Here is a 27768-nt window from a genome sequence, read left to right as displayed (position 1 = left end):
GGTAGAGCCACACTATGCCATGAGTAAAAATAAGAATAGGGCTTGATGAAATATGACAATGTTTCTTGTGGAAGAAAGCATATTCAAACTGCAGTCATATGATCTTTGTGTAAGAAATGTGTATACAGCCACAAGATAAAAAGAAAAGATTAATTTAAAGCAGTGTTCTAGTGTTAAGTGGTTCTCTCTCAGGGCTACAATTACAAGTAATTTTAAGGTTGTTATTTATACATTTTATGTTTTCTAGGTTTTCTATTCTAACCATACTTTGTGATTATCAGGAAACGGAAGTATTTCTGAACAGGTTTCAAGGCTATATAGTGTTCAGCCAGACTTGAGAACTGATTTGAACTCAAAGCGCTCCATCGGAGTATGTAGCAGCCATAATAAATAAGACACACAGTCATTTAAGAACAAAACCGGTTTATTTGGATTTGGGACTCTGAGTAGTTCTGTCTCTACTGTCTGACCTCCTCCTACCACGACTCCTGGACCTAGAAGAGCTCTGGCTCCGGCTCCGGCTCCGGCGGCTCCTGCGGCTCTGACTCCGGCTGCCCCAGCCCCGGGTGCGGTCCCTTTTTCTTCCTCTACTTCGTGAGCGGCGCCTCTCACGACTCTTTGACGTGTGTTTGTGAGATTTCTTCCCCCTGTGACTACTTCTCCTTTTCCTCTCAGATTCCCCATTTCTCTTGTAGGAGTGGTCTGGACTAGGGCTTCTCCTCCTCCTCAGCCTGCTATAGTATTCGTCATGGTGGCCCATCCTCTCTCTCCTCTCCAAGTTCTTACCAAACAAGGAGACAGTTCGATCTGGAGACAGGTACAGGTCTCTGTTAGCCTCCCAAAATTCATTATTGGGATTTCTGAACACATGAAGAAAGTTGCAGTGTTTTCCTCTTGGACACTGTTGTATCTCAAATAAACCTGCAATGGCAGTGATGAAACAGCACTTATTACTGTGTATTCCGAAGATGGTACTTTATCCTTTTCGGAAGGTACATTTCTGATGTTTGGATATGCTAGAACGATTTCCCACTGTGTATTATTTAAAAGGGGCTTATATAAATTGATGTTGCAGTTTTGTTTCCAGAATTTCAAAAATGCTCTAACAAATGTTACTCTGAAAGGCAACAATTCAGAAGTTTTAATTAATCAGACTAAAATTCAGAAGTTTTAATTAATCAGACTATCCCGTGCCCCTACTGGATTATGGTGCAGAGTGAAACTGAACAAATGGTGGCCACATTATCTTTCTGAGGGTTGCACCATCCCACTCACTGCCAATTTAGGACCCCTAATTATCGCTGAAGAGCCAGCCTCTGGAGTCTCTGTGGTCGCGTGCTTTGAGGGCATGGTAGTGGCAGAACAGAACCATTGGTCAAAAGAGAAGGCCCATTATGGTTGGAGAAGCCTGTATTTTCTTTATACTTTGTGAATAAGATGATAAACATTGGCCTACTGCCTTAAATTTACCAAGTGCTTTTAATATGGAAGATTCTTGTCAAAGGTGAAATCTAATTCAACAACTCTGAGATCTTTTTGGGGTTTTCAAATTCTTTTCTTTTAAGCAATAAATTCCCCAAATATGTATAACAGTTAAAAGTAAAATACCTCCATACCACACACTATATACAAAAATTAACTCAAACTGTAATCAGAGACCTAAATGTACGAGATGAAACTGTAACTCTGAAGAAAACATGTAAGTAAACCTTCATGACACTGGGCTAAGCAATGGCATCCTAGATGTGATACCAAAAGCACAAGCAAAAAACCCCCAAAAAAGTAAATTGGACTTTATCAAAATTTAAAACTTGTGCTTCGAAGGACACACAGTGAAAAGACAACCCACAAAATGGGAGAAAATATTTGCAAGTCATGTTTGTGATCAGGTTCTTGCATGCAGCATATATCAAGAACTCTTTGCTCATCTATAGATCGAGAAAAAAAAAAAAGTAAAAAAATTATAAAAAAAGAACTCTTACAACTTAATAAAAAGACAAATATACAACTGTATTAACTCCCCTAAAAAAAAAAATAAAATAAAATAAAATAAAAAGACAAATAACTTAAGAAATGGGCAAAGGATCCGCATAGACATCTCTCCAAGGAAGATATACAAATAGCTAATAATAAGGATATGAAAGATGCTCATTAGTTGCTAAGGAAATTAACAAAGCTGTAATTTTTTTTAACACATGAAATAGTCTCCTGCTTTGGGGAAGTCGAAGCCATACTCAGAAGCACCTCATGGAAATCACGCTGAATTGCCAGGACCTGACAAAAGTAACTGCTTTTATGGAGAAAAAAATTTCCTCTCTCATCCTGTAAGCCTTTAAACTTAAGGTGCAATGGTTCTTCTGATTTTTCTAAGCAGGAATCCTAAAATCTTTTAAAATGTCAACATTCATGAGGACAAGGCTGCCAAAGATTTGGACTTTATAAATTATCTTTTTTAATGAATGGTTTTAAGCAGGTGAACATAGAGCAAAGAAACACAAGTAAAGGGCTAAGGTTAAGTGTTCCACTGAGGCATTTAGAGGTTCATCTCTTTACCTGGGGAACTTCCACAACAGTTTAGCTAAGCCCAGTGGTAGAAATCAGCAAATAACCAAGCCTTCAAAGCTGCTGGCTACTCTCCGCAGAGGACTGAATCATTTCCTGATGTGGTTGCCACCATCCGGTGAGTCAGTCTGACAGAAAGCACACTTAACTGATCCCATGCCTAGGGTCAGCCTCTAACGCAAAAAGCATGTATTTCAAGTAAGGCGGGAAATGCTATAGGTAAGGTAATGTAGGTGGCAATGATGACAGAAGATTCATTAGCAATAAAGGCAAAAAGAAACAAACAAATACAGCTCAAGTGAGGAGAACCAAGGAATAGAAAACACCATGAAACTGCGACAAGGAAAATGTGGCTTCCCACAGACATAACGTCTCAGGCTTCCTGAACTGTCAGACACAGAGCCCAGGACTGAGGACCAGAAGAGTGGAATTCTAGCCCAACTCTGTCACTGATATGTTGTGACCTCAGTCACCTCATCCATAAAGTGACCCACAAAGTCAGTTACAGATCTAGTGTGGTATTTTTTTTTTTTTGGAGACAGAGTCTCACTTTGTTGCCAGGGCTAGAGTGCCGTGGCGTCAGCCTAGCTCACAGCAACCTCAAACTCCTGGGCTCAAGCGATCCTCCTGCCTCAGCCTCCCGAGTAGCTGGGACTACAGGCATGTGCCACCATGCCCGGCTAATTTTTTCTATATATTTTTAGTTGGCCAATTAATTTCTTTCTATTTTTAGTAGTGCAGGTTTCACACTCCTGACCTTGAGCCATCCTCCCACCTCGGCCTCCCAGAGTGCTAGGATTACAGGCACGAGCCACCGCACCCGGCAGAAAAGTTTGGTGTTCTTCATATAAAAATTTCTGCTCGCCTACTGCGTGAGGCAAAAGCTATGCGTCACCCCCTTTAAAAGATTGTTTTTTCCTGAAGAATATCACTTTATATAAACAGTGGGACAACTGGGGGAAAATCATCACGTTGTCTTACCACAAATTGCCATTTTCCACCGGGTCACTGGGCAGAATTCGCACTGAAGCTGTCGTCCTGCATACCAACGCCCGTTAAACAGAGAAAGGGCTGCTTGGCATTCTTCTTCCCTTTAAACCAAAAATCAAAGGATGTGCTTTCCAGTTACTTCCTAGTATGTAGATTAACCTTATTATCAATTAATCATTTTATTACCTTATTTTAAGACCACCAAAAGTTCACTGTTTTTGTATTACCTAGGGAGTCCCCATTAGAATATTCCAGCTCCCAAAGCTCACAATTTATTTAGGAACCCTTTTTGCTAACTCTTTGAGGGGTTTTGATGCACAGAAATTGGCTTGAGTCAAAGCTTCTTAATCTAAAAGACTGGACCATTAAAAATGCAGAAGTGCCTTCCATTGCTTGAGCCTATTCTTTCCCAGCTAGGATTGCTGTTCTTCTTATTACAATGGTTAACTTAACCCATTAGCCACAGTGCAGTCTAGGCAAACTGTACAGCACGCAGAAATGACTCAGTAATTGCTCTCTTAGCTGCTGAAAGGCACACTAGGATGATTTTTGGGTGTCAATCTCTGGCTCTTTCAATTTATACTTTTATATTCTCTACTCTAGTTATCACTTTTCAGTTTGTATTTTATTTTATTTTAGCGTATTGTGGGGGTATAATAAGTGTTAAGGTTACTTATATTGCCCATGCCCCCCTCCCCCCTCGAGAGCTTGAAGCATGACCATCCCCCAAACGTTGCACATCTTACTCATTGTGGTTGTATACACCCATCCCCTCCTCCCCCCCACCCTCCCTCAGTTTGTATTTTAATTATTAAAATTATATAATAATATAACCATACTGTAAAAGATTCAAAACTATGTAAGTATAGAAAGAATGGAATATAAATATACTATTTCACATTCCTTCTGCATTTCTGCATCAGAAATGCATTTCTGCATCAGCTTTTTCCCCTCACCCCACCCTGCCCCATCAACTTTTAATATTTACGTTTTTAAAAATACCATGCATATGAAAGCTATATATCCAATGGAAAAATTCTAGATGTCAACAGAAACAAAACACCATGCTATGACAAGACAGGAAGACGTTCCTGTTCAGAATACTTACGACTGGTACTGAACATACACGTTGCCCCTCAGGTGAGGCTCCAAGTTGCAGCTGACCTAAGGAGCAGTGAAGAATGCTGTTATAAAAAACTCAGGAAAAGAAATCAGTCAGCTATCAAATCCACTCTGTCCAGACTAACACTCCCAAAAGTAGTTACCAAAGATTCCAAAAGAGGGATACTAGCCCACTCTTGGATCTATTTAAGGCATACTGCAGCACATAGCAGTGCTGCAGGCCCTAATCATCTGATCCCTGTTAACCCAGGTTTTTTTTTTTTTTTTTCACAAATATGAAATGTTTCGCACATGCATAAAAATACAGAGAATATCGATCAGCCTGTATATATACTATCCAGATTTAACACTAGCATTTTCTATTTTGGGCTAAGAATGTTTAAATAAGTAAACCATTAAAGACCCAGTTGAAGCCCTTCCATCCTATTCTTCTCCCATCTCCATCACACAGGTGAGCACTAACCAGATGCTGAGTGGAGCCGTCACATTCCAAACACAAACACATGTGCACATGTACGTACAGAGATCTACAGATGCAAATGTAGACACACAGGCATATATACATGTATCATATGCATGCCAAAAACATATATGTATCATACATATAAATGTATGTTATCATGTATAATGGGTATACATATTTATGTACACATATGCAAAGAAACACATATGTATTGATAAGCAACACACAGTATTGTTTTGTATGTTTTAAATTTTTATATAGTGTTTATTCCACATTTTTTTTCAAAATGTAATCACATAAACTTAATGATTCAACCTTTGTATACTAGATATATCAAATTATCAAATTTATTTTTCCTTCTCTAATGATGGCTGTCCAAGGTGCTTCCAATTTTTCATCCACAAATAGTGCTGTGGTCAGCATTCTTGAACAGGTCTCTGTGGGTATAAAGCTCTCTCTAGTGTACATAACCAGAAGGAACATGCTGATCCATAGGTTATGTGTGCCTTCTACTTTACTAGGTATTGACGAATTGGTCTCTGAAGTGGTGTTTCTAATGTATGCATCCTCACTTATTCTTGGTATTAATAGAATTTATAATTTTTTGCCTGATAGGTATGAATAACATCTTTCATATTCAATGTTCCTATTACTAGTTAGGTTGACTACTTGATCATTTGCTTACAAAAATGACAGACCTGATTTGTTTTCATATGATAGTATATAAAAAGGTCCTCAAATACTCATGCTAGTGTTTAGCTTTTATCTTTAAAATGAATCTATACTTTTACGAATTTGTTCCAGAGTATTTTTATTAGGGTAGTATCTAAAAAGGGGCAGGATCCATACTCAATGACAGTTTGTATCACCATCCTTAGAAGGAAGTATAAAAGGCCTTGGGAGTCCATGTCAGTGTGCAAGGGACCTTAGAGATCATTTAATCCAGTGGTTCCCAAAGACTCATTAATTTTCCATGATGAATTTGATGCTCTGAAAATTTTCCTACTAAAAATTTACTAAACAGCTTTCCATTTATAACTGCCAATGTGACTAGCATGAGCTTGGCTGATAGAATTCTACACAAATTAGTTTGTGGTTAGTGGGTGCAGCTTGTTGCATTTCCATTAACCAGTCTGAAGTTTTAAAAGCAGTTCCAATGCTACCCCTTCACAGAAGCGGTATAATCCAGGGACCCCGTAAGGGAAACCACTGATGTGATCTAGTCCCCTCATTTTGAGGATAAGGAAAAAGCTGGAAGAGATAAAGTGCCATGTTCGAGAGCACAGGACTAGTCAAACCACGCTGCCCCCTTGGCAAGCCAGCGCTGCCAATGTGGATTGTGTGGGTGTGACCAAGCATTTCCACTTTAGTGGTTATTGCTTGTGCTGAGTAGTACAAAGACAGGAAGGCACACACCACAGAAACAAAAGGTTAAGGGGGAAAGAAATTTAAAAAGCATTTTTAAAAATCTTGAAATCGGTTGCTAAAAGTATAGCCTCGAATTTCATGAATATCTCTGTTCCTTGGGTGTTCCAACTCTCCACTGTCATTTCCAACTAGCAGGAAAAAAATACAGATTTATTCCTGTCTTGTCTCAAATTATGGGACATTTTCCCTGCCCTAACGTAAGGTCATTCAGGTTCAGATCTGATGAAATCAGACAAGGTAGGAAGCTTCGCTATGCTAGGATTCAACTAATGGGTCCTGGCAGCAGCAGGGATTACATCTGGCCTTACCCTTCTTGCCTTAAGGAATATTTTAAAGTAATTATTTGTCATTTGAATGCTTTTTTAGCCCAGTATGGTGCATCACAAAGCATGGTTTTTGGCATACGATGTTCGGTACTGAAAGTATCCAATGAATAAAAACAAGGTAAAAAAAAAAAAAAAAAAGAATCTAGCTTTATGTTCTTGTGCAGCTCCAGAGGAAAGAACGTGCACCTTGGGTAAACACTGCAAGCAGGCATTGTCGACACAGTGCACCAACAGACTCAGTGCGTGGAGTTGTGTCATACTGTGTACACTGCAGCTGTAGGGGAGACGCCTGCAGAAGGAGGAAGGGAGTGCACCGTCCATCACATGCAGCTTTTAAGTGAAGGGTTGGATGGCTCTGTGCAGAGGACCTGCTACAGAGAATTCATTTGATGGAAAAGAGCTGGAACACAAAGGTATCAAATAAATGAAAGATCCTTTTCAGTCTAGACCGTAGCATTCAGGAAATAATGGGGTGGGGGTGGGGTGGAAAGGGAGAGAGAGAGGGAAGTCACATTTCCAAGTGCCTGAGTGCCCAACCCCGGGCCAGGCACGTACCATCGCACACGGCACCACCCAGGTGAACAGCCTAGGTCCTGGCTCTCTTGTGCCATCGAGTTCTGCAGGATGAAGCAAACCAGTCCCCTCCTCTACATGCATGCCCACCTTGAACTGAATCACTTTCCCCACATTCTTAAACTCAGGGAGCACATCATCATAGAAATCTAGGAACTGCTGGTAGGTCTCCTCTTCACTGTACTCCAGGCTTGCGTCAGGGTCATAGTCGTCTCTCCTGCACTGCTCCATTCCAAATGTGGTAAACATGCTTTTAATAAGAAGGGTGGGACTCGATGCTGGGAAATTATGTTTACGTGAACACCTGCATATGAGAGAAAAATTTGAAGTCACTAGTCCAATGTTAAAAATTACACATAAAAGGTCTGCTTTAAACTTTGAGATAAAGATTCAAGTAACTTAGTTGTTTTGACTTAACTGTAAGATAATAAATCCCACTCAGGTGCCAAGTTTCAGCGCTTAAGAAAACTGTTTTAAGACTGACCAATATATTGGCTCTCATTAGAATGTCAAGTTGGGAATGATTTCTAAGTTCATACGCCATTCAGTTGCCTTTGAATGAAGTTTAGGAAGCTTTATATATGTTAAACCATAGGGAAAAGGAAGGCCCATTGGCGTGACAGGGTGTGGTGACAACGCACGAAGATGCCACATATGGGACTCCTGAGAGGAAGGCAGGAAGTAACAATGCAATCCCAGTTCTGTACAATCTTTGATGAACTCAAATACTTAGAGAATAGGGTCATTCAAGAATTTCCAGTTAATGGAGTATTTCAGTCTCATCTATGTACAGCATTTTATAGTGTTCATGTCATTGTTACATTTTTTTTCCTTCTAATCCTTGTAGCCTCTTAGGATAGTTGGTGCTAGTATTTTTTACCCACTTTGCAAAGAAAGAAGCCGAGGCCTAGAGAAGCACGCTTGCCCAAGCCATGCGGCTGGGAAGAGATGGACCCAAGAGATCTGCATTAATCTACAATCTGGTGCCTGTTCATTATAGGGCATAATAAATATACTTCAGTTGTTATTTAATAAAGGTGGCTAACCATTATGAAGAACAATTTTCTTTTCATTGTTTAAACTGGACCGGGGCTAATCCGACCAGGCTGTGCCTGGGTAATGTTTCAAAAATCCTTTACATGAGTTTACTTTCTTATTTACTTCCTTCTCCTAAAATAAAATGAGAAAAAAAAATGTAGTTTGAGGTTCCAAATAAACAAATTTTCCTGGTTAGTTCCTAGTTAAAAATCGGTAAGACAAGATTTTTAAGGAAAAAGACGAATCCACAGAACTTAGGGAGAAAGAAAGTTGAAGAACAGGACATGTGTTGGAAAAAAACATGGCCCTGAAATGACTAAATGTTTAATCACACTCACGTTCTATGTCTGTAATATACACCCAGGCACATATTGAGATCATGCAAACAGAATGCCCAATATATACCGTGGCCAGCTCAAAAATGTTCAATCAATATTCATTTATGTAAAATTTTCTATTTTCCAAATGACCTCCTAGATTATTCAATTAGAGACCTTGTAATTAGCTCCATCTTCCCAACTACCAACAGAATAAAGAGTGAGGGGATTCAACCTGGCTGGCAACATTGGCAGCAAATCAAAACTTTACAAATAAGCAGCACATACAGAATTAAATGAGGAACTAATTTATTGAGGTTAAAATTCTGCTCACGGGAGTCTTAGATCTGAGTGAACTTAGCCCTAGTTGCCAGGGGTATCAAATGAGTATTTGTCAGTTTTGGAATAGAGCCCATGTCCCTGACTAGGGAAAAACCCTACTTTTGACCTAGAGACCATCCTTACAGTCTGAGTGTATACAAAAGGCCAGCCCTATAGCTCCTACTGAAAAGTTGGCCAAAAGAAGTAATACTTAGGAAGGCAGTCTCAAGCTGTATGGGCTTCAGAATTATCTGGGAAGAATGGAAATTTCCCGGTCCTGCCCCAAATCATCTGACCAGACCTCAAGGGACGGGAGACCCATATTCTCAAAGTGGCTCCCTACCTGGTCTTGAAGATCAGCTGTGTTTGGGAATCAATGATTTAGGGCATACCAGTTGCCCATTACTCTAACACTTGAATCAAGGGAGACTGCTACAAAAACACACAGGTAGACATTACCTTAGACAGAGGATGGCCAATAAATGGTATGAGTATCCAAATGCCACCTCAGGTATAGCTAACTGACTACTCCTCTTTGTCTTCTTCTCAAAGGAGCACTCCTGGCACCCACTGTCTTTGTTCTACACAGAATTCCTGCATTGCATGCTAAAGTTAGGCTGCATTTATCGAAGGTCACTGTAAGAAACATTTTCATGAAAATTACATATGTAACTGTTATAAAATACCTATCAAAGTGCCTGTCCACCTTCCTATTTAATGCTCTTTTTTTTTTTTTTTTTTTTTTAAATTTTTGCTCCGCCCCCCTATTTAATGCTCTTATATAACATTCCATAGGAGAAACCTTTAGAATCTAGTGCCAGGAAAATCTTTTGTCTTTCCAAAGATACCACTCATTCTTCCTTTTTGGTAAGAACTATAGCTTATTATCTACTTGGAATGCATTAAAATTCAGAGTCAAAAAGGTTGCACATTCACAATAACTCACTTTCTCTTCCTTGCTTGCTTTTAATTTCCTCTATTTTATTTAACATAATGCAGTAGATTGTGAGCATTCTTTAAATCACTTTTGGAAGTAGGTGAGGTATAAATAGATACTCAGACAAATAAGTTTTACCTTCCATCAGTACTTATGATCTTTAGGAGGAAAAAATAGAACTTTCCTCAAAGCTGTGATTCCAGGAAATACCAATTCCAAAAAGGCTCTAGAATTGAACTCTGTATTAATTACACAACCAAACAACCAAGGAAATGCTTAGGTTAGGGATGTGTTTCTTTAATAACCTGACAAACCTTAACAACAGAATAGCTGTACAATCTGGAGCAAGTCACCAAGGGTCTCCGTAAAAGGAGAACAGAATAGCACACTTATCTGAAGAGATGGTGCTGGATTTCCTAACTGCTAATTTCGCTATTTTATGTCACAACGTATCACTTGAATGATGAAACTACTCTCATAGTTCCATAGTTGTGATGGTGAAATTTCATATGCCTATGAAAACAGTAAGAAAGGTTCACAAACTGCTTTGACCACTGTCCATATTTCCTTGAAATGATTCTTGGAGATGGGGTCTGAGAGCCTTATGGGCCACTCCCCTTCCCAAAAGGAAGTGCCTGTCAACCAAATTCTTGAAACCATTTAGGACATCTCCCCTTCTCTCTCTTATGCCCAACAGAAGGAGAATCCAGAATCAGGCTACCACAAGTCTTAACTTTCAAGGAAATGTTAGCGACACAACATACTCAAGGGATCTCGCAGCTGGAAAACCTTAAATGCAATTTGTTTCAACTATCCGGGCAAATGAGAACTCATATTGAGTCTCAGTTGTCCCTGAAAGGTAGTTCCTGGTGCATTTTTCTTAGGTGGTGAGTGTTTTACAACAATCAATTAATTATTGCTTCTTTCTGAGACTGAGTGTACATCTGAAAAGCACTTCCAAAAGTACCAAAGGGAATGAGGTCTCCCTCCTTCCCTTAGTTCCCAGTTCCTCATGAGGAGGCTTTCTACTAGTTACCAGACCCTGCAAATCCTTTCACAGATACTCTGGGCATCTACAATCCCAGCTGGGAAATACAAAAGCAGATAAATACATTAGTGGCTCTCAATACTGCGGCATATTAGAAACACCTGAGGACATTTCAAAACTAAAACCGCCCAAGTCCCCATGATTCTGATTGATTTAATTTGAGATGGGACATAGTTGTTTTTAAGCTTTCTAGATGATTCTAATGTGCATCCAGGGTTAAGAACCACTATTCTTAAAAAATAAAAAATGGCGAGAAGGCTTAAATTAAAAAAGAAAAAGAAGAGAAAGAGAAAATAGGCTGTATTTTTAAATAAGGAAAAAACTCACAGCATGGATATTTTATGAATAAAATAAACCTGACAGACATATGGTTTCTCATTAAATACATATTAATTTTCCTAATCACATCCCTTCTTAGGATAAATAGCACATTAAGATTATGATTACATCTTCTCTTCTGCAGAATATACAGTGATAATTAGCTTTTGCCTCAGACGGATTCATTCACCATTAGGAATTATTTACCTACTTTAAGTTGTTCATTCATAAACAAGCCAAATTATAAAAATCACCATTACTTGGTATGTAGTAGGTGTTCAAATATTTGCTAAATGACTAAAGAGATCAACACAAGGTTTCCACATGAATATCCTGTTTCAAAAACATTGATCCAAAAGAGGCAGGGACAAGAGTGTCTCAGAGAATAACAGCGACAATAACGATAATGAAAACACCAGCAAACCAAATAGCATTCACTGTGCACCTGGCCCCGTTCTACAGGCTTCCCAGGCATTGGCTCATTTCAGCCTCATATCCCCCTCAGAGAGGTGAGACTGTGTTTAATCCCATTTCACACATGAGGGAATTAAGGCACACAGAGCTTAAGTCATTTTCCCAAAGTGAAAGCCACTGAAGGCAGATTTTGAACCCAGGGGTGTGTTCCTGAGTCTGCACACAATGACAATGGGAATTAAAATGCTTTTCCTCTACTCACTGGGATCCTGTCTTTCACAGATATCCCTTACACATGCCACATTTTAAAAGCCTGTTTGGGGCACAGTGTTTGTGATGCAAAAAATAAAGTCAGGCAGCTCCAATCTCTTCACATATATTACTTCCCCATCCCAGTTAGCCACTGTGGACTAATACAAGCACAGGACAAAGCCACAAGCAAAACGTCTTCCTAAAGCTGTGGAATGCACTTATTAGGGAACTAGGCTAAGCCTACCCAGGGGACAAGGATAGAGGAAATCAAGAACGGCAGAAACAGAGGAAGATCAGCTGGGGAAACAGAGAAACAGCAAGAACACAGCAGACGCCTGATGAGAAACATTCTACACTGAAACCCGGGCCTCTCCCAAAAGGAGAAAAGACCTCAACATTTTGAATCACTTCATTCTGACATGATAAAACGAAGTCAGTTACCTATCTCCAAATCTGCAAGCTCCTGTTTTACTGTAGAACGGACAATTAGCTCGATCCTTCTCCATTATTCTTAAATCCGTGGGTGGTTCTGGGTTTTGCCATGTAGCACCATTTTCCAACTGTTGAAAATAACCATACCTTTACTGGCAGTGTAAGAACCTATGAAAGACTAAATATTTCAAAATGTATTACAATCTTTTCCTCAAAATGAAAACTGTTTCATTTAAGAACACAAACATTTACATTTGCATTACAATAGCCAATAAAAACTTTACAAACAGCTATGCTGGGACGAGCTCTATTTCTCTCTTGGCTCCCACTTTCCTTTATTTGGCATCACTACTGCTACCAGGGCAGTCACCAAGGTCTCCAGCCATTCTGAAAAGGGTCCAAGGACTTATTAGAGAACCATCACAGACAGAAATAGAAGTTACTCTGAATCAAGGTAAACCGTCCATTGGGGGTTAACAGTATGTGGTGTTGCTTACACACACAGTAAGGACTCTAGACAAGTACAGTCCACGGGGGTGACTCCACCCATTTGTTTTTGTTCATCAACAAACTTTTGTTGTTGTTGTGTAAATAGAAGAGCCACGGACTGGGTGTGGTGGTTCACGCCTGTAATCCTAGCACTCTGGAAGGCGGAGGCAGGAGGATCACTTGAGGTCAGGAGTTCGAGACCAGCTTGAGCAAGAGCAAGACTCCATCTCTACTAAAAATAGAAAAATTAGCCGGGCATGGTGGTGCGCGCCTGTAGTCCCAGCTCCTGGGGAGGCTGAGACAGGAGGATTGTTTGAGCCCAGGAGCTGGACACTGCAGTGAGCTATGATGATGCCACTGCACTCTAGCCTGTGTGACAGATTGAGACTGTCTCAGAAAAAAAAAAAGAGCTACAAAGGTGATTCCAGATATCCAGATGTGATCTAAATAGCCTACCACAAAACTAACATTATTGGAACTATTGTTTCTAAAGAAACATTAATTGGTCTCAAATTCTTAATGAAAGGTTTTGAAAATACCTCATTTTCAGCCTGATCCAGCATCTTCTGCACAGCTTCCTACAAATGGTGTAAACATAGGACTAATGAAAACCTAGAAGTCAGGTAAGTCACGTCTGGTTTCTCTGGTTAAGAATCTCACGTGTAACAAAACACACACGCGTACGTACTTCAGGTTCTAATTTTCTTTCTAAGCATAGATCTTCTGAAAAGCTTTCAAAGGATATATAGCTGAGACTTTCTATTCAAACAGAAAATTTAATAAATCACATTGCAAAATACTTAAAAAGTCATAATAATTTCATTAATAGTAATATTTAGCATATTTAATATTAGCATATTTAATTAAATATTAGCATATTTAAGAGGAGGTATTCATGAATATAAAACACAATGCTAGCTGAAACATAAACATTTAACAGAAGCTAAATATGACATAACCAGTAGTAATTAGCACTTTGGAGAAATTTCAAACTTTTCAATAAGGCAAAGGAAATTCTACAATATCCCAGTAAATTTCTACTTTACTGGCATTTGAACAAGTTTTAGATTGTGTACCACAGACTTCTCTTCCCCAGCCCCTTAAAGCATCACATAAGACTCATATGTCTAGCTGTTCATTTGATAACTCCACCTTGTCACGTAGCGTCCTCAGTAACTTAATGTGCTCAAATCGCTTCCCCCACTCCCACCCATCTAAATACCCCTCTCAGTAAATAGTGCTGCCATTTATCTGCCTGTTGGAACTAAAAACCTGAAAGCATGACTTGAATTCCCCTCCCTTTCCTTCCCCTGCCTCCCATTCAATCTACTAGGTAGAGTCCCACTGACTCGGCTCAACATAACCCAAATCTGTGACTTATCTTTATTAAGCACTACCCTCATCCAAACCACCAGCATCTCCTGCCTGGAACAGCAGCCTTCTAACTGGTCACTGTATTTACACTCTGGCCTCCTTGGTCACTGCTCTCTCTCTGTCCCCCATTCTATATAGCAGCGATCCCCAAGCCCCAGGCCAGTCTGCTGGTACTGGTCCGCTCCCCATCACTCACCAGCCCCCCACCCCCTACCCCCATCCATGGAAAAATGGTCTTCCATGAAATCGGTCCCTGGTGCCAAAAGGCTGGGGACTGCTGCTATAGGAAAGTTAGAGTGATCTGTTACAGGTAAAGATATAGGGGGGTGTGGTGGCTCACAACTGTAATCCTAGCATTTTGGGAGGCCAAGGCAGGAGGATTGCTAAGGGCAGGAGACCAGCCTGAAAAATAATAGTGAGACCCTGTCTCTACAAAAAAATAGAAAAATTAGCCAGGCATAGTGGCATGTACCTATAGCCCCAGCTATTGGGGAGGCTGAGGCAGGAAGATTGCTTGAGCTCAGGAGTTTGAGGTTGCAGTGAGCTATGATGATGCCACTGTACTCTAACCTGGACAACACAGTGAGACCCTTTCTCAAAAAAAAAAAAAAAAGGTAAAATATAAATGAGGCCACTCCTTGCTTAAATTAAATACCCTTTGGTGGCTTTCCATTACATGAAACATAAAATGCAAACTCCTCCTTCAAATCCAGGAGGCCCTGTATGATCTGACACTGTCTATCCTCCCAACCTCCTCCTCTGTCCCTCTCCTTTGGTCTCTAGGTTTCAGGCACTTTGGCCTTCTTACAGCCTCCAGTCTTTAGGCCTCTTCTCCCTGAGATCTCTGTACTCAGGTGTCAGCTCAAATATCAACTTCTCAGAGATTTCCTTGACTAGGCAGTTGAAAGAAGTACTTCTCTATCCCCATTACTCTATTACATCATTATCTCCTTTATTTCTTTATAGCACTTAATATTATGTTATCACATTTTAAATGACCTGTTTTTGTTTATTGTCTGACACTCCTATCTAAAAAAATAACTCAACGAGAAACAGGGACTGTGTTTTTCACTGTTCTATTTCTGTCCACTATAGAAGTATCTGGCACACTGCAGAAACACATATTGCATATTCCTTTATATATGTTTAGACTCTATTTCATTTTACCTCCTTCTCCTTAATATCTCACCAGACGTCTTTTGAAGAAAAAGCATTTAAAAAGAAGCCTTACATTTTACCTGATTCCTAAAAGACCTCAGTTGGAGAATACTCTATTGTTAGAATGGGACTAGATTCCTCTCAATAAAAATGACAAGCTCCAAACAAGTTTTCTGTCCCCTAAAAAGCTAGTGTGATCTTGCCTCATTTTGAAAGCAGTGCTTAAATAAGGGTATCTAGAATCGGCATTGAAACTGACAGATGGCCTGAGACACAGAAAACAAAGGTTGTGGAGGCTGCTTCTACCCCATCATGACTAGGATGTAAACACATGCGTTATTCCCCATTGTAAGTAATTAACTACCCAATTTTGTGCTATTCAAATTTGTCAATATTATAGAAAAGATACATCCTGATGAAATCAGTCAAGGAAAGATGAGAGCTGATATCTTTGAAATAAATACACTGTTAAGGAATAGCAGCAAAATATATCAAAGTAATCTTTTCAAAAGAATCCCAGAAGATAGAGAAGATATAAACGTATACCTTATAAATTTGTTTCTTAGTGAGCAACTGTGTTAGCTACATTTGCCTTTACAGCTCAAGATGGAAAGGAAGTCAAGATTTAATAAAAACAACAAAAAGCATTTCCTAATTCCTCAATATTGAGTTCCTGATTTCTTTAAATCCACAAATTCTTGCTGACATACCACAAGCAGTCAGATCTCTTATGAACTAAATAAATGTAGAAACCAAACAAAATATTTTCTAAAGAAGCCAACCCACATACAGCAGCACCTCAGAAAAACATCACTTGCTACAGAGTAGTAGAGAGTGTAAAGCAAGGGCCAGCTGCCTGTTTTATAAATAAAGTTTTATTGGTACATGGCCACCCCCATTCATTTACACATCATCTATGGCTGCTTTCAGGTATACTGGCAGAGATAGATGTTTGCCACAGAGACCAGACAAACCACAAAGCATAAAAATATTATCTGGCACTTTCTAGACAAAATTTGCCAATTCCTGGTATAAAAGGTAAATTGGGTAAAGTTGAAGAAAACCTTAATATAAGGAATATGCTTCTGCACAGACCCAAAGAAGAACATCATAAAGCAACTCCAGTGTACATCTAGACTGAAAATATGACTGTTTTCAAACAAACAAATGAAGCAACAAAAAAGGGAAACAAACCCCAACCCAGACATGACTACAGCTTATTCTTCAATCGCATCACACAGCACATCTGCACACTCAGAGGATATGCCGTGTGTCTATCCTCCCACAGCAGGAATCACCTCTCTTTCTTTCTTCTCCTGGAGTTTCTGCTCCTCCTCCTGTTTCTCTTTTCTCTGCTGTTCTTCCCATTCTTCCTTTAACTTTCTCTTGAAAGCAAAAAAAAAAAAAAAAAAAAAAAAAGAGAGAGAGAGAGAGAGAGACAGAAAGGTCATTTTTTTCACATTCACTTTTTAAAAATATTTAATATGCAGGGCAAAGAAATAAAAAAAAAAAAAAAAACTTTAAAAACTTTGGTAAAATGAATAACAGGGTTTTTTTTTAGTTCCAGATAAGGAACTCTTAATGAGGGCTATTTTCGGTAACTAATTAATTGGTTCACTGGTTATGTGATTAATACTGTACCTCTTGCTCTTCCTGCCGTTTCCTACTTGCCTCTTCCTTTTCCTTCTTTATTCTGAATTCTTCTTGTGCCTTCTCCTCCCTCAGCAACCACTCCTCATGCAACTTTTGCCTATCAATATAATGATACAATCAAATAAAAGAAATGGGCATTAATTTACAAATACATCCATACACATATGGTAGCAAAACGACATGTTTTGGGACTGATTAAAATACCATGAAGGATAAAGTAGCCAAGTGTGGGTAAGAGAACAAGAAGAGTAGAGCTTCTAGAAAAGCACTAACTGTCAGCAACTATCTTCCCAAATGGTAATAACTTAAAATCCCTACTTTTACATTTCATAGGTGTATATGGCTGTGACATCTTTCACAAAAAAAAAAGGACGCTATGACATTCCTTTTAGGCCGATTACAGTGATTTTCGGTGCCAATAAAGGGGGTAGCAAGTTTCAAAGCAACATCTAACTTGTCACACTCAGAAAGCATTACCCTTCCTATTCTATGCATTTAAAAGTGGCAATTCTATGACAGTAGCACTCTGAAAACCCAGCATCTTCTGCTGTAAACCTTTGGAGTACTACTCCACACAGTTGCCTCTAAACACCTAACCTGCTGAATGAAGGAAAATAAAGCTACATTGTCATTATGTCTTTAAAATAAAGGAAGCTATATGGTTTTGTTTTGTTTTGTTTAAATTCTGAACACTCCAGAGGAATGAAGAAAGCTACAGGTTTTAAGAAAAGATAAAGTTATAAAAATAAATTAGCGGCCGGGCGCGGTGGCTCACGCCTGCAATCCTAGCACTCTGGGAGGCCGAGGTGGGCGGATTGCTCGAGGTCAGGAGTTCGAAACCAGCATGAGCAAGAGCCCGTCTCTACTATAAATAGAAAGAAATTAATTGGCCAACTAATATTTATAGAAAAAGTTAGCCAGGCATGGTGGCCCAGCATGCCTGTAGTCCCAGCTACTCGGGAGGCTGAGGCAGGAAGATAGCTTGAGCCCAGGAGTTTGAGGTTGCTGTGAGCTAGGCTGACGCCACGGCACTCACTCTAGCCTGGGCAACAAAGCGAGACTCTGTCTCAAAAATAAAAATAAAAATAAATAAATTAGCAAGCATCTAGTCTATTTTTTAAATTGACCAATTATAAAGAGTGATGTTACCTTAAAGTGGCAAGTGCCTCAGACAACCAACATAACAAGTTTCTAATTTAAAGGGGGGTCAGATTTCCCAAGTTTATTTGCCAATCAAGTACTTAGAACTTAGATTTCATTTTTTCCATTGAATTTGTAAAAGGAAAATGAAATATGAGAAATTATTCTATATTACTTCAGTAACATTAGGAGTTAAATAAGGTTTTATGTCTAGCCTGGGGACCTAACCATAATTTTAAATATTCTACAGAAAAATATATTACATTTCCAACTCCAAATTCCAGGAACACATCTTTTAGCCATGGTTGAGGCTGATATATTACATATGTCAATGTTCCTATGCATGTTTGAGGGTACTATATAGATGTTTCAGTGTTCAGAACTCTGATTTACAAATCATTTGAGGAACATGTTACTTGTATATAACTGAACCAAATGATATATAATTTAAGACCACAAAAAAGTAAAATGCTATGAACTTTAAAAGTTAGTAACTTGGCCAGGCGTGGTGGCTCACGCCTGTAATCCTAGCTCTTGGGAGGCCGACGCGGGCGGATTGCTCGAGGTCAGGAGTTCGAAACCAGCCTGAGCAAGAGCGAGACCCCGTCTCTACTATAAATAGAAAGAAATTAATTGGCCAACTGATATATATAGAAAAAATTAGCCGGGCATGGTGGCTCATGCCTGTAGTCCCAGCTACTCGGGAGGCTGAGGCAGCAGGATTGCTTGAGCCCAGGAGTTTGAGGTTGCTGTGAGCTAGGCTGACGCCACGGCACTCACTCTAGCCTGGACAACAAAGCGAGACTCTGTCTCAAAAAAAAAAAAAAAAAAAAAAAAGTTAGTAACTTGAATGTACTGTACATCTGTTTTAAAATAGGACATAAAGTCATACAGTATATTCACATAACTAATTTTCCTATTTTTTAATAAAGCAGTATGCAACTCATAGTAATATAAAATAAAGATAAAAATACACAAAGATACATGTATGTGATTCAAAACAAGCATTTCAAATAAACGGGAAAAGAAACATTACTCCCCTATTTCATACCATATATATCATCTGCATCCTAACAGAAATTTATAATAATTAGAGTTATTATAGCACCTCCTATCTGCTGACACTGTTTTAAGTACTATACATATATCACCTCATTTAATCTCCACAATTCTATGAGGTAGACACTATGATTGATATTACCTCCACTTTAAAGACAAGGAAATTGAAACTTAGAGAGATTAGGAAACTTGAACACAGCTAGTAAGTAGCAGAGCCAGGTCTGGATCTCAGGTCTAGCTGAATCCAATTATATATTCTCAATCACTACTGCTCTTTTAATTTTTTTGGCATTTTGATAATTCTACCTATTTATGTGCTTAAGTATATAACAAAAATCAATTACAAGAAAAGAAGCAACATTTCCAGTGAACATACTAAACAGCTAGAGAATGTCCATAAAGTTTTTTCTCCTTTTTAAAAAATTTTGTTTAATTATGGTAAAATAGACATAGCATAAAATTTACTAGTTTTACCATTTTTAAGTGTATAGTTGAGTGGCATTAAATATATTCACATTGGTATGCAGCACATAAAAAAGAGAAAGAAAGAAAGAAACAACCCCCTGAAAAAATATTAGCAGAAAAAACAGCAGAATATTTTCCTCATTTGGGGATAAGGGAGACCTTTTCAGTCAGACACCAAGGCCAGATATCATGAAAAAAGATATCACAAAAATCAAATCACAGTAAATAATGCTGTAAGCCAAGTTAGGATGAATGACAAATACGAAAAGTGTGCATCACATATATGACAGATAAAGAATTAACACCCTTAATCAAGTAATAAAATTGCTTACAAAACAAATTAAAAAACATGTATCCAGGCCGGGCGCGGTGGCTCACGCCTGTAATCCTAGCACTCTGGGAGGCCGAGGCGGGCGGATTGCTCGAGGTCAGGAGTTCAAAATCAGCCTGAGCAAGAGCGAGACCCCGTCTCTACTATAAATAGAAAGAAATTAATTGGCCAACTAATATATATACAAAAAATTAGCCAGGCATGGTGGCGCATGCCTGTAGTCCCAGCTACTCGGGAGGCTGAGGCAGGAGGATCGCTTGAGCCCAGGAGTTTGAGGTTGCTGTGAGCTAGGCTGACGCCACGGCACTCACTCTAGCCTGGGCAACAGAGTGAGACTCTGTCTCAAAAAAAAAAAAAAAAAACATGTATCCAAAAAGAGAAAGGTATAAGACTTAAGCAATCTATAAATAGGTAATAAAACACATCAAAAGACAGCCTTACTAGTTCAAAAACCTTACTAGCTCAGAAATGTATGCTTGAAACAATGAAATATAGCTTTTCACTATATGAGTTTCAAAACTTGATAATGCCTAGTGTGAGTGAAGGTACAGGGAGAGGCATCTTTATTCACTGCAATAAGGGCTACAAACTGTAAACTGGGATGCCCTTTCTATGTGGCCATCAACATTTTACATGGACTTATCCTTTGATCTCACCAATTTCACTTCTAGTCATTTTCCTAAGGAAATAATAGGACAATTATCAAGGATAGATAAGCATGGATGTTCACTGCAACTTCTTATATAAAAGTAAAAAACCATTATAACTCAAAGGTCCATCAGCAGAGAATAAATTATGAATGAATGATGAATAAAGAATTATGCTAGATCCATATACTGGATACTGTGCTGCCGTTAAAATGGTTGAATTAGATTTTAGCATCAACAGTGAGATATATGTACTATATATTTAGCAAGAAAGCCATTTATAGAAACATATGTATAAATATCATCCCATTATAGAAATACACATGTACATTTACACTTTCCTTCTTTATTAAGAGTGGCTATCTTAGCCGGGCGCGGTGGCTCACGCCTGTAATCCTAGCACTCTGGGAGGCCGAGGCGGGTGGATCGTTTGAATTCAGGAGTTCGAAATCAACCTGAGCAAGAGCGAGACCTGTCTCTACTATAAATAGAAAGAAATTAATTGGCCAACTAATACATATAGAAAAAACTAGCCGGGCATGGTGGCGCATGCCTGTAGTCCCAGCTACTTGGGAGGCTGAGGCAGCAGGATTGCTCGAGCCCAGGAATTTGAGGTTGCTGTGAGCTAGGCTGACGCCATGGCACTCACTCTAACCTTGGCAACAAAGTGAGACTCTGCCTCAAAAAAAAAAAAAAAAAAGAGTGGCTATCTTTGGGTATGTTGCATTTATTACAGCCCTTTTGCTTTTTATACTTGTTAATTATTTGGTTTTTTCTTTTCAAAAATGTTTACAAATTAGCAAGAACAGTGAAGAATATTTCCATTAAAAAAATGATAACACCTAGTTTTAGCCCATCAGCTAGTGATTTAAATAGTTTATACATGGTATTTTATAAGACTTATTTTGTACAAGATTTTATACAGAAAACCCATACTAGTTAATAAAGGTTGACAATATTCCAAAATAACTTTATTCACTTTAAGTGTCTCACTTAGCACTGACCTCTCTCTCTCCAACAATTTCTCTTCTTCCAGTTGTTGTTCTTCAATGAAAGCGTCCTCCTCCTCCTCCTTCTGTGAGAGTCCTGAGGAAATTAAGATGGCTATTAAACTATCTGAGTATTGCAAATCCTTGGTCAAAAATTCAGGAAAAAAATACATACAATCTCTAATCTTTACAATTATGGTTAAAAACCCATTTCTAAAACTTTCTAATATTAAGGGCTCTATCCACCCTTATTTGGTACAATGCAAGCATCAAAAAGAACAATAATGGTATGGACAACATATTAAACTAAAAAATTAATCCATGATTTCAAAGATACACAAAGAGGTGGTGGAGGTGTGGGAAGGAACATCTATCTTTACAGAAGCATGGTAACTTAAAAATGTAGAAAGACCTATTGTAGAAAAATCATCACTTTTGTAACCCCTCATTGTAAAAACTTAGACAAAGATGTTAAAAGTACTGGATAAAAGCTTGTTGGGAAGAGGACATTTACACTATTTCAAAATATCACTCCCCAGATGAGGACTAATCACAAATGGGGAAAAATGTACCTTTACAATGGAACAATCTAATGAGTAACACTTTAATCACACTTAGCATCATTAGGAGTGGAACAACCTGACAGGATAGGTCTTGTGATGTATGCAATTCTGTAATCTTTTCTCATAGAAAGTGTCATCTGAAACTAATCATGAGACGATAGACTAATCCAGAATGCAGGGCATTCCACATGATAACTGGCTTGAGCTTTTTAAATCCTGGTTTGGGGAAGTTTAAATACAACCTGTATATCATACCACTGAATTACTATTTGTTTACTCAGGTGCAAGTTTGGTATTGTGGTTCTGCGGGAGAACTTCCTTATTAGGAGTTACAGGCTGAAGGATTTAGGGGTGAGGTGCTGTGATATCTGCAACTGATATGCAAAGGGTTCAGAAAAAATTTTGTATGTATATATCTTTTTACATAAAGAGAGAAAGAAAGTAAGGTCAAACGTTGGCAACTGGCAAATCTATAAATCAAGCTGAAGGGTTCGTGGATATTTATTGTACTTTTTTTTAAATTTGGAGACAGGGTTTTGCTCTGTTGCCTGAGCTAGAGTACAGTGGCTCATCATAGCTCACTGTGACCTCAAACTCCTAGGTTCAAGCAATCCTCCCACCTCAGCCTCCCAAGTAACTGGGACTACAGGCACACACCACCATGCCTGGATGATTTTTCTTCTTCTTCTTCTTTTTTTTTTTTCTGTGATGGTGGGCTACACAGGATAATTGTTCAATTTTTTTGTAGAGATGGGGTCTTGCTATGTTGTCCAGGCTGCTCTCCAACTCCTGGCCTCAAGTGATCCTCCTGCCTCAGCCTCCCAAAATGCTAGGATAATAGGTGTGAGCCATCGTGCCTGGACTTATAGTACTATTTTTTCCAACTTTATGTAGATTGGAACATTTTCAAAATAAAAACATGGTAAAATAACTTTTAATAGACTAGAAATTTATATTATATCCTATTTAAAATTTAAATTTGAGGGGGAAAAAGTAGTGCAAGTGGAAGTGAAATAAATGGGGGACAACTGAAGCGATCCCAAGGAGATATAATAGAAGATCTCAGGCTTAAAGGAAAAAGATTTGTGTTTGTCACATATATTGAGTATAGCACTAACCAAAGGCTCATCTAGTCCTAGATAATTATAATAATTTACTTTTCTTAAGTAAGTAAACTTTATTATTTCAACACCTGAAGTTAAAATAGGCAAAAATTTAGGATAAGTTCAAAGTCATATAAAATAATATCTAATTATTCAGATAAATGATCTAATATACATAAAGGGCAATTAAACCTAGAACAGAGGATATGACTGACTTACAGTTATGCCATAGATTAGACATGGCACAGACACAGTGATATTTACAAATACAATACAGTTGACCCCTGTGCAACACAGGTTTGAACCACATGGGTCTATGTGGATTTTTTCCAATAAATATATTGGAAAAGTTTCGGAGATTTGTGACAATTTGAAAAAACTCACAGATGAACCTTGCAGCCTAGGAGTATTGAAAACATTAAGAAAAAGTTAGGTATGTCATGAATGTACAAAATATATGTAGATAATAGTCTATTTTATCATTTGCTACCATCAAATATATACAAATCTATTATAAGAAGTTAAAATGTTAATTACACTTTGTAGACTGGACATGGTGGCATTCACAGTCAAGGGAAATGTAAACAAATGTAAACATGCAGTATTAAATCAAAACTGCATAAAATTAACTATAGTACATACTGTACGTATTGCAATAGTCTCATAGCCACCTCTTGCTGCTACTGCGGTGAGTTCAAATGTTGTATCTGCTTAAAATGTCACCTGAACTGCATGGGAGCAGTTTGCCTTTCCAGTAAATTGTGTATTGCAGTAAAAAGTGATCTCTGGAGTATTTTGCACTGTATTTAGTGTGATACTGTAAACGCTGAACAACACCATGAGACCTATACGAACTGCCTCTAGTGATGTTGGAAGTGCTCGCAAGAAGCAAAGTCATGACACTACAAGAAAAAGTTGAATCGTTTGATATGTACCATAGATTGAGGTCTGCTGCTGCAGGTGCCTGCCATTTCAAGATAAACAAATCCAGTGTAAGGACCATTGTTTAAAAAAAAAAACAGGAAATTTATGAAGTTACTGCAGCTACTCCTGCAAGTGTGAAAACCTTGCACTATTTGCAAAGCACCTTTTTTATCTCGTATTGAAAATGCAGCTTTTATGTCGCTGCAAGATCGCTATAAGAAAGCACATCTATAGACTCTGCTGAGTCGAGAAAAAGTGAAATCATTATATGACAATGTAAAACAAAAGGGAGATGAAGGATCTAAAGCTGGAGAATTTAATGCCAGCAAAGAATGATTTGATACTTTTAGAAAGAGGTTTGGCTTAAAAAATGTCTATATAACAGGAGAAGCAGCTTCTGTTGACCAAGAGGCAGGAGATGAGTTCCCAGATGCTGCTAAGAAAATCACTGAGAAGAAAGGATATCTGCCTGACCAGGTCTCTGGACAAAATTGTCCTATTCTGGAAAATTCTGCCACAAAGGACATTCAGTAGTAAGAAAGAAAAGTGAGCACCAAGATTTAAGGCAGGAAGGGATAGGCTAACTCTATTGCTTTGTGCAAATGAAGTTGGGTTTATGATCAGGACTGCCCTTATCTATAAAGCTGCTAACCCCAAGCCTTAAAGGGAAAAGAAACACCAGCTGCCAGTCTTTTGGTTGTACAACAAGAAGGCCTGCACAATGAAAACTCTTTTTCTGGATTGGTTCCATTGATGCTTTGTCCCCGAAGTCAAGAAGTACTTTGCCAATAAGGGACTGCCTTTTAAAGTTCTTTTTTTTTTTTTTTTGAGACAGAGTCTCGCTTTGTTGCCTAGGCTAGAGTGAGTGCTGTGGTGTCAGCTGAGCTCACAGCAACCTCAAACTCCTGGGCTCAAGCAATCCTGCTGCCTCAGCCTCCCGAGTAGCTGGGACTACAGGCATGCGCCACCATGCCCAGCTAATTTTTTCTATATATATTAGTTGGCCAATTAATTTCTTTCTATTTATAGTAGGGACGGGGTCTCACTCTTGCCCAGGCTGGTTTCAAACTCCTGACCTCCAGCAATCCGCCTGCCTGCCTCGGCCTCCCAGAGTGCCAGGATTACAGGCAGCGTGAGCCACCCTGCTGGGCCTTTAAAGTTCTTTTGATATTGCACAATGCCCCTGGCCATCCAGAACCCCATGAGTTCAACACTAAAAGCATCAAAGTGGTCCACTTGCCCCCAAACACAACATCTCTAATTCAGCTTCTAGATCAAGGGGTCATAAGGACCTTTAAGGACCTTTTACACATGCATGATACTCTATAGAAAGGATTGTCTATGCTATAGAAGAGAACATTGATAGGGGATCATGAAAGTCTGGATGTCATCACTGTTACAGAAAAAGCCATGAAAGCCACCAAAATTCCTGCTGGAGAAAATTGCGTGCAGATGTTGTGCATAACTGCACAGAATTTACAACAGACCCAGTCAAGAAAATCATGAACGAGATTGTAGATATGGCAAAAAAGGTAGGGGGTGAGGGGTTTCAACATATGGATCTTGGAAAAATTCAAGAGCTAACTGACACCACATCAGAAGAATTAACAGAGGACAACTTGATGGAAATATGTGCTTTAGAACCAGTGCCAGACGATGAGAAGGAAGATGTAGAAGTAGTAGTGCCAGAAAAAAACTGACATTAGCTAATCTGGTAGAAGGGTTCCAATTATTCAGGACTGCATTTTACTCCTTTTACAACATGGACCCTTCTAAACAGAAAATTGAAACACTGAAACTAAAGCAAATGGTGGAATGATTGGTATTGTATAGAAACCTTTTTAGAGAAATGAAAAAGCAAAAAAGTCAGACAAATTACAACATATTTCCATAAAGTTATGCGAAATGTTCCTGCCTCTTCTGCCTCCCCTTCCACCTCCTTGGGCCTCTGCCACCTCCTAAGACAAGACCAACCCCTCCACTTCCTTCTCCACCTTAGCATGAAGAAGAGTCAACAAAGGGTCTCTTATATTACTCAAGTTTGAGAAAAACTGCCACAACATCTAATTAAAACCTGTGACTCCTGCTAGTTTTACAAAGAAAATATTCATGGAATACTTACTATGTTTGCAAAGACTGCGCTAGCTGCTGTAATGCATGATGCTTGCACCTGTAATAGCAGATACTTTCTTTATACATACTTACACATAATTCACCAGGACTTTTCCCTTCCTCAATTTTTAATATTGTTTCTGACATCGATCTGACATAACTTTATTCGGGAGGCAGCAGCCACAGCAATTCATCCCATACAGTACTTAACTTCCTCCAGGCAGTGGGGCCTCAAGTTAGCGCGGGAGTGGAGGGAGCAATTGCATACACAGAAAACAAGATGAGTAGTCCATTACCTGAGTCTCTCAATCGAGCGAGTTCCTGCCGACGCTTCTTTCGTTTCTCCTTCTTTAGGGCGGCCCGGAACTTTTTGTGGCTGGAAGATTAAGACATATACACACCGGCGTCAGCAGCTCCACCTGCAGCGCTGCCCGAGCTCCCCGCTCCTCAGCGCCCAGTGCAGGAAGTCGCTTACGTGCTCGGGAGAGATACCTTGCTTCCCTTGCCTTAAATACAAAGCATGCATCTACCATGGCCTCATCTTTCTACGCCCAGACTGCAGGTATTCCTCATCGGCCACCTGTTCCTCTCCTTGCCTCCCTTAGTCCACAGACGCCGGTGACAGTCTGGGAGCACGCACCGGGAAGGGCTCGAGCTGCCGCGGTGGCTCACTTGCTTGGCCCAGGTTTCCTTTTCCCTTCCCTTCCTGCCTGCACATGCTCCATGCTCAGGGTCGGCCTGCTCCGTCCCCTCTTCTCGCCTGCCCATCTCCTCCAGGGGAGCTTACCTCGGTTTCTCGCGAAACAGCGCTTTCTCGGGCGCCGCCATCTCGGCAGCGCTGCTCCACCCCCCGAGATCCGGCCGGAAAAGGCGGGCGCGCGCAGGCGCAAGTGTCCTGCGGGCCCCACCCGGGTCGGCCCAAAAATAGAAGGCGGGAGGTCTCCTTTGACAAACTAGTCTTCCAAAGCCACGCTCAAATAAATGTCTCCTTCCTGAAAAATCCTTTGGTGGCTCTTGCCCCGCTCTGAGAGTAAGAATTCTCGCCGCAGCGCTTCCCCAGTGCTTTATCACTATCTCTCCCCACGCCGTAGTGGGACGTCTTGTGGCTAGGAGGTTAAAGTCGCACCTCTCTCCCTTTTTCTCATCCACTCATGAAAGCTAATGACACACAGCTGCGCGTCTCGCTGCCCTACCAATTTCTCCAGGCTCCGCCTCCTTTC

The 27768-nt window shown here is 39.5% G+C and overlaps 2 protein-coding genes across 2 annotated transcripts in view; one reads left to right on the top strand and one right to left on the bottom strand.

The window, feature by feature from the left end:
- The window catches only part of AP1S2 (adaptor related protein complex 1 subunit sigma 2), a 40674-nt gene extending 32178 nt beyond the window's left edge, over window positions 1-8496 (top strand). Inside the window, exon 5 of the mRNA XM_075999386.1 lies at window positions 8320-8496. Within this exon, the coding sequence (XP_075855501.1) occupies window positions 8320-8334 (15 nt within the window). The 3' untranslated portion in view covers window positions 8335-8496. The remainder of the gene's footprint in view (window positions 1-8319) is intronic.
- ZRSR2 (zinc finger CCCH-type, RNA binding motif and serine/arginine rich 2) lies at window positions 407-27768 on the bottom strand. The gene is made up of 11 exons (XM_012784746.2): window positions 27336-27768; window positions 26845-26924; window positions 21862-21943; window positions 17204-17312; window positions 16861-16947; window positions 13570-13608; window positions 12551-12669; window positions 7555-7768; window positions 4661-4716; window positions 3544-3653; window positions 407-921 (listed from the first exon to the last, which is right to left on the bottom strand). Exons 1-11 carry the CDS (start codon window positions 27374-27376, stop codon window positions 425-427), a joined length of 1434 nt encoding a protein of 477 aa, XP_012640200.2. The 5' UTR covers window positions 27377-27768; the 3' UTR covers window positions 407-424.

Source organism: Microcebus murinus, chromosome X (assembly GCF_040939455.1).
Source record: "Microcebus murinus isolate Inina chromosome X, M.murinus_Inina_mat1.0, whole genome shotgun sequence".
NCBI classification, from domain to species: Eukaryota; Metazoa; Chordata; class Mammalia; order Primates; family Cheirogaleidae; genus Microcebus; species Microcebus murinus.
The sequence above is the reverse complement of the archived record's forward strand: the minus strand, read 5'-3'. Positions and strand labels throughout refer to the sequence as shown.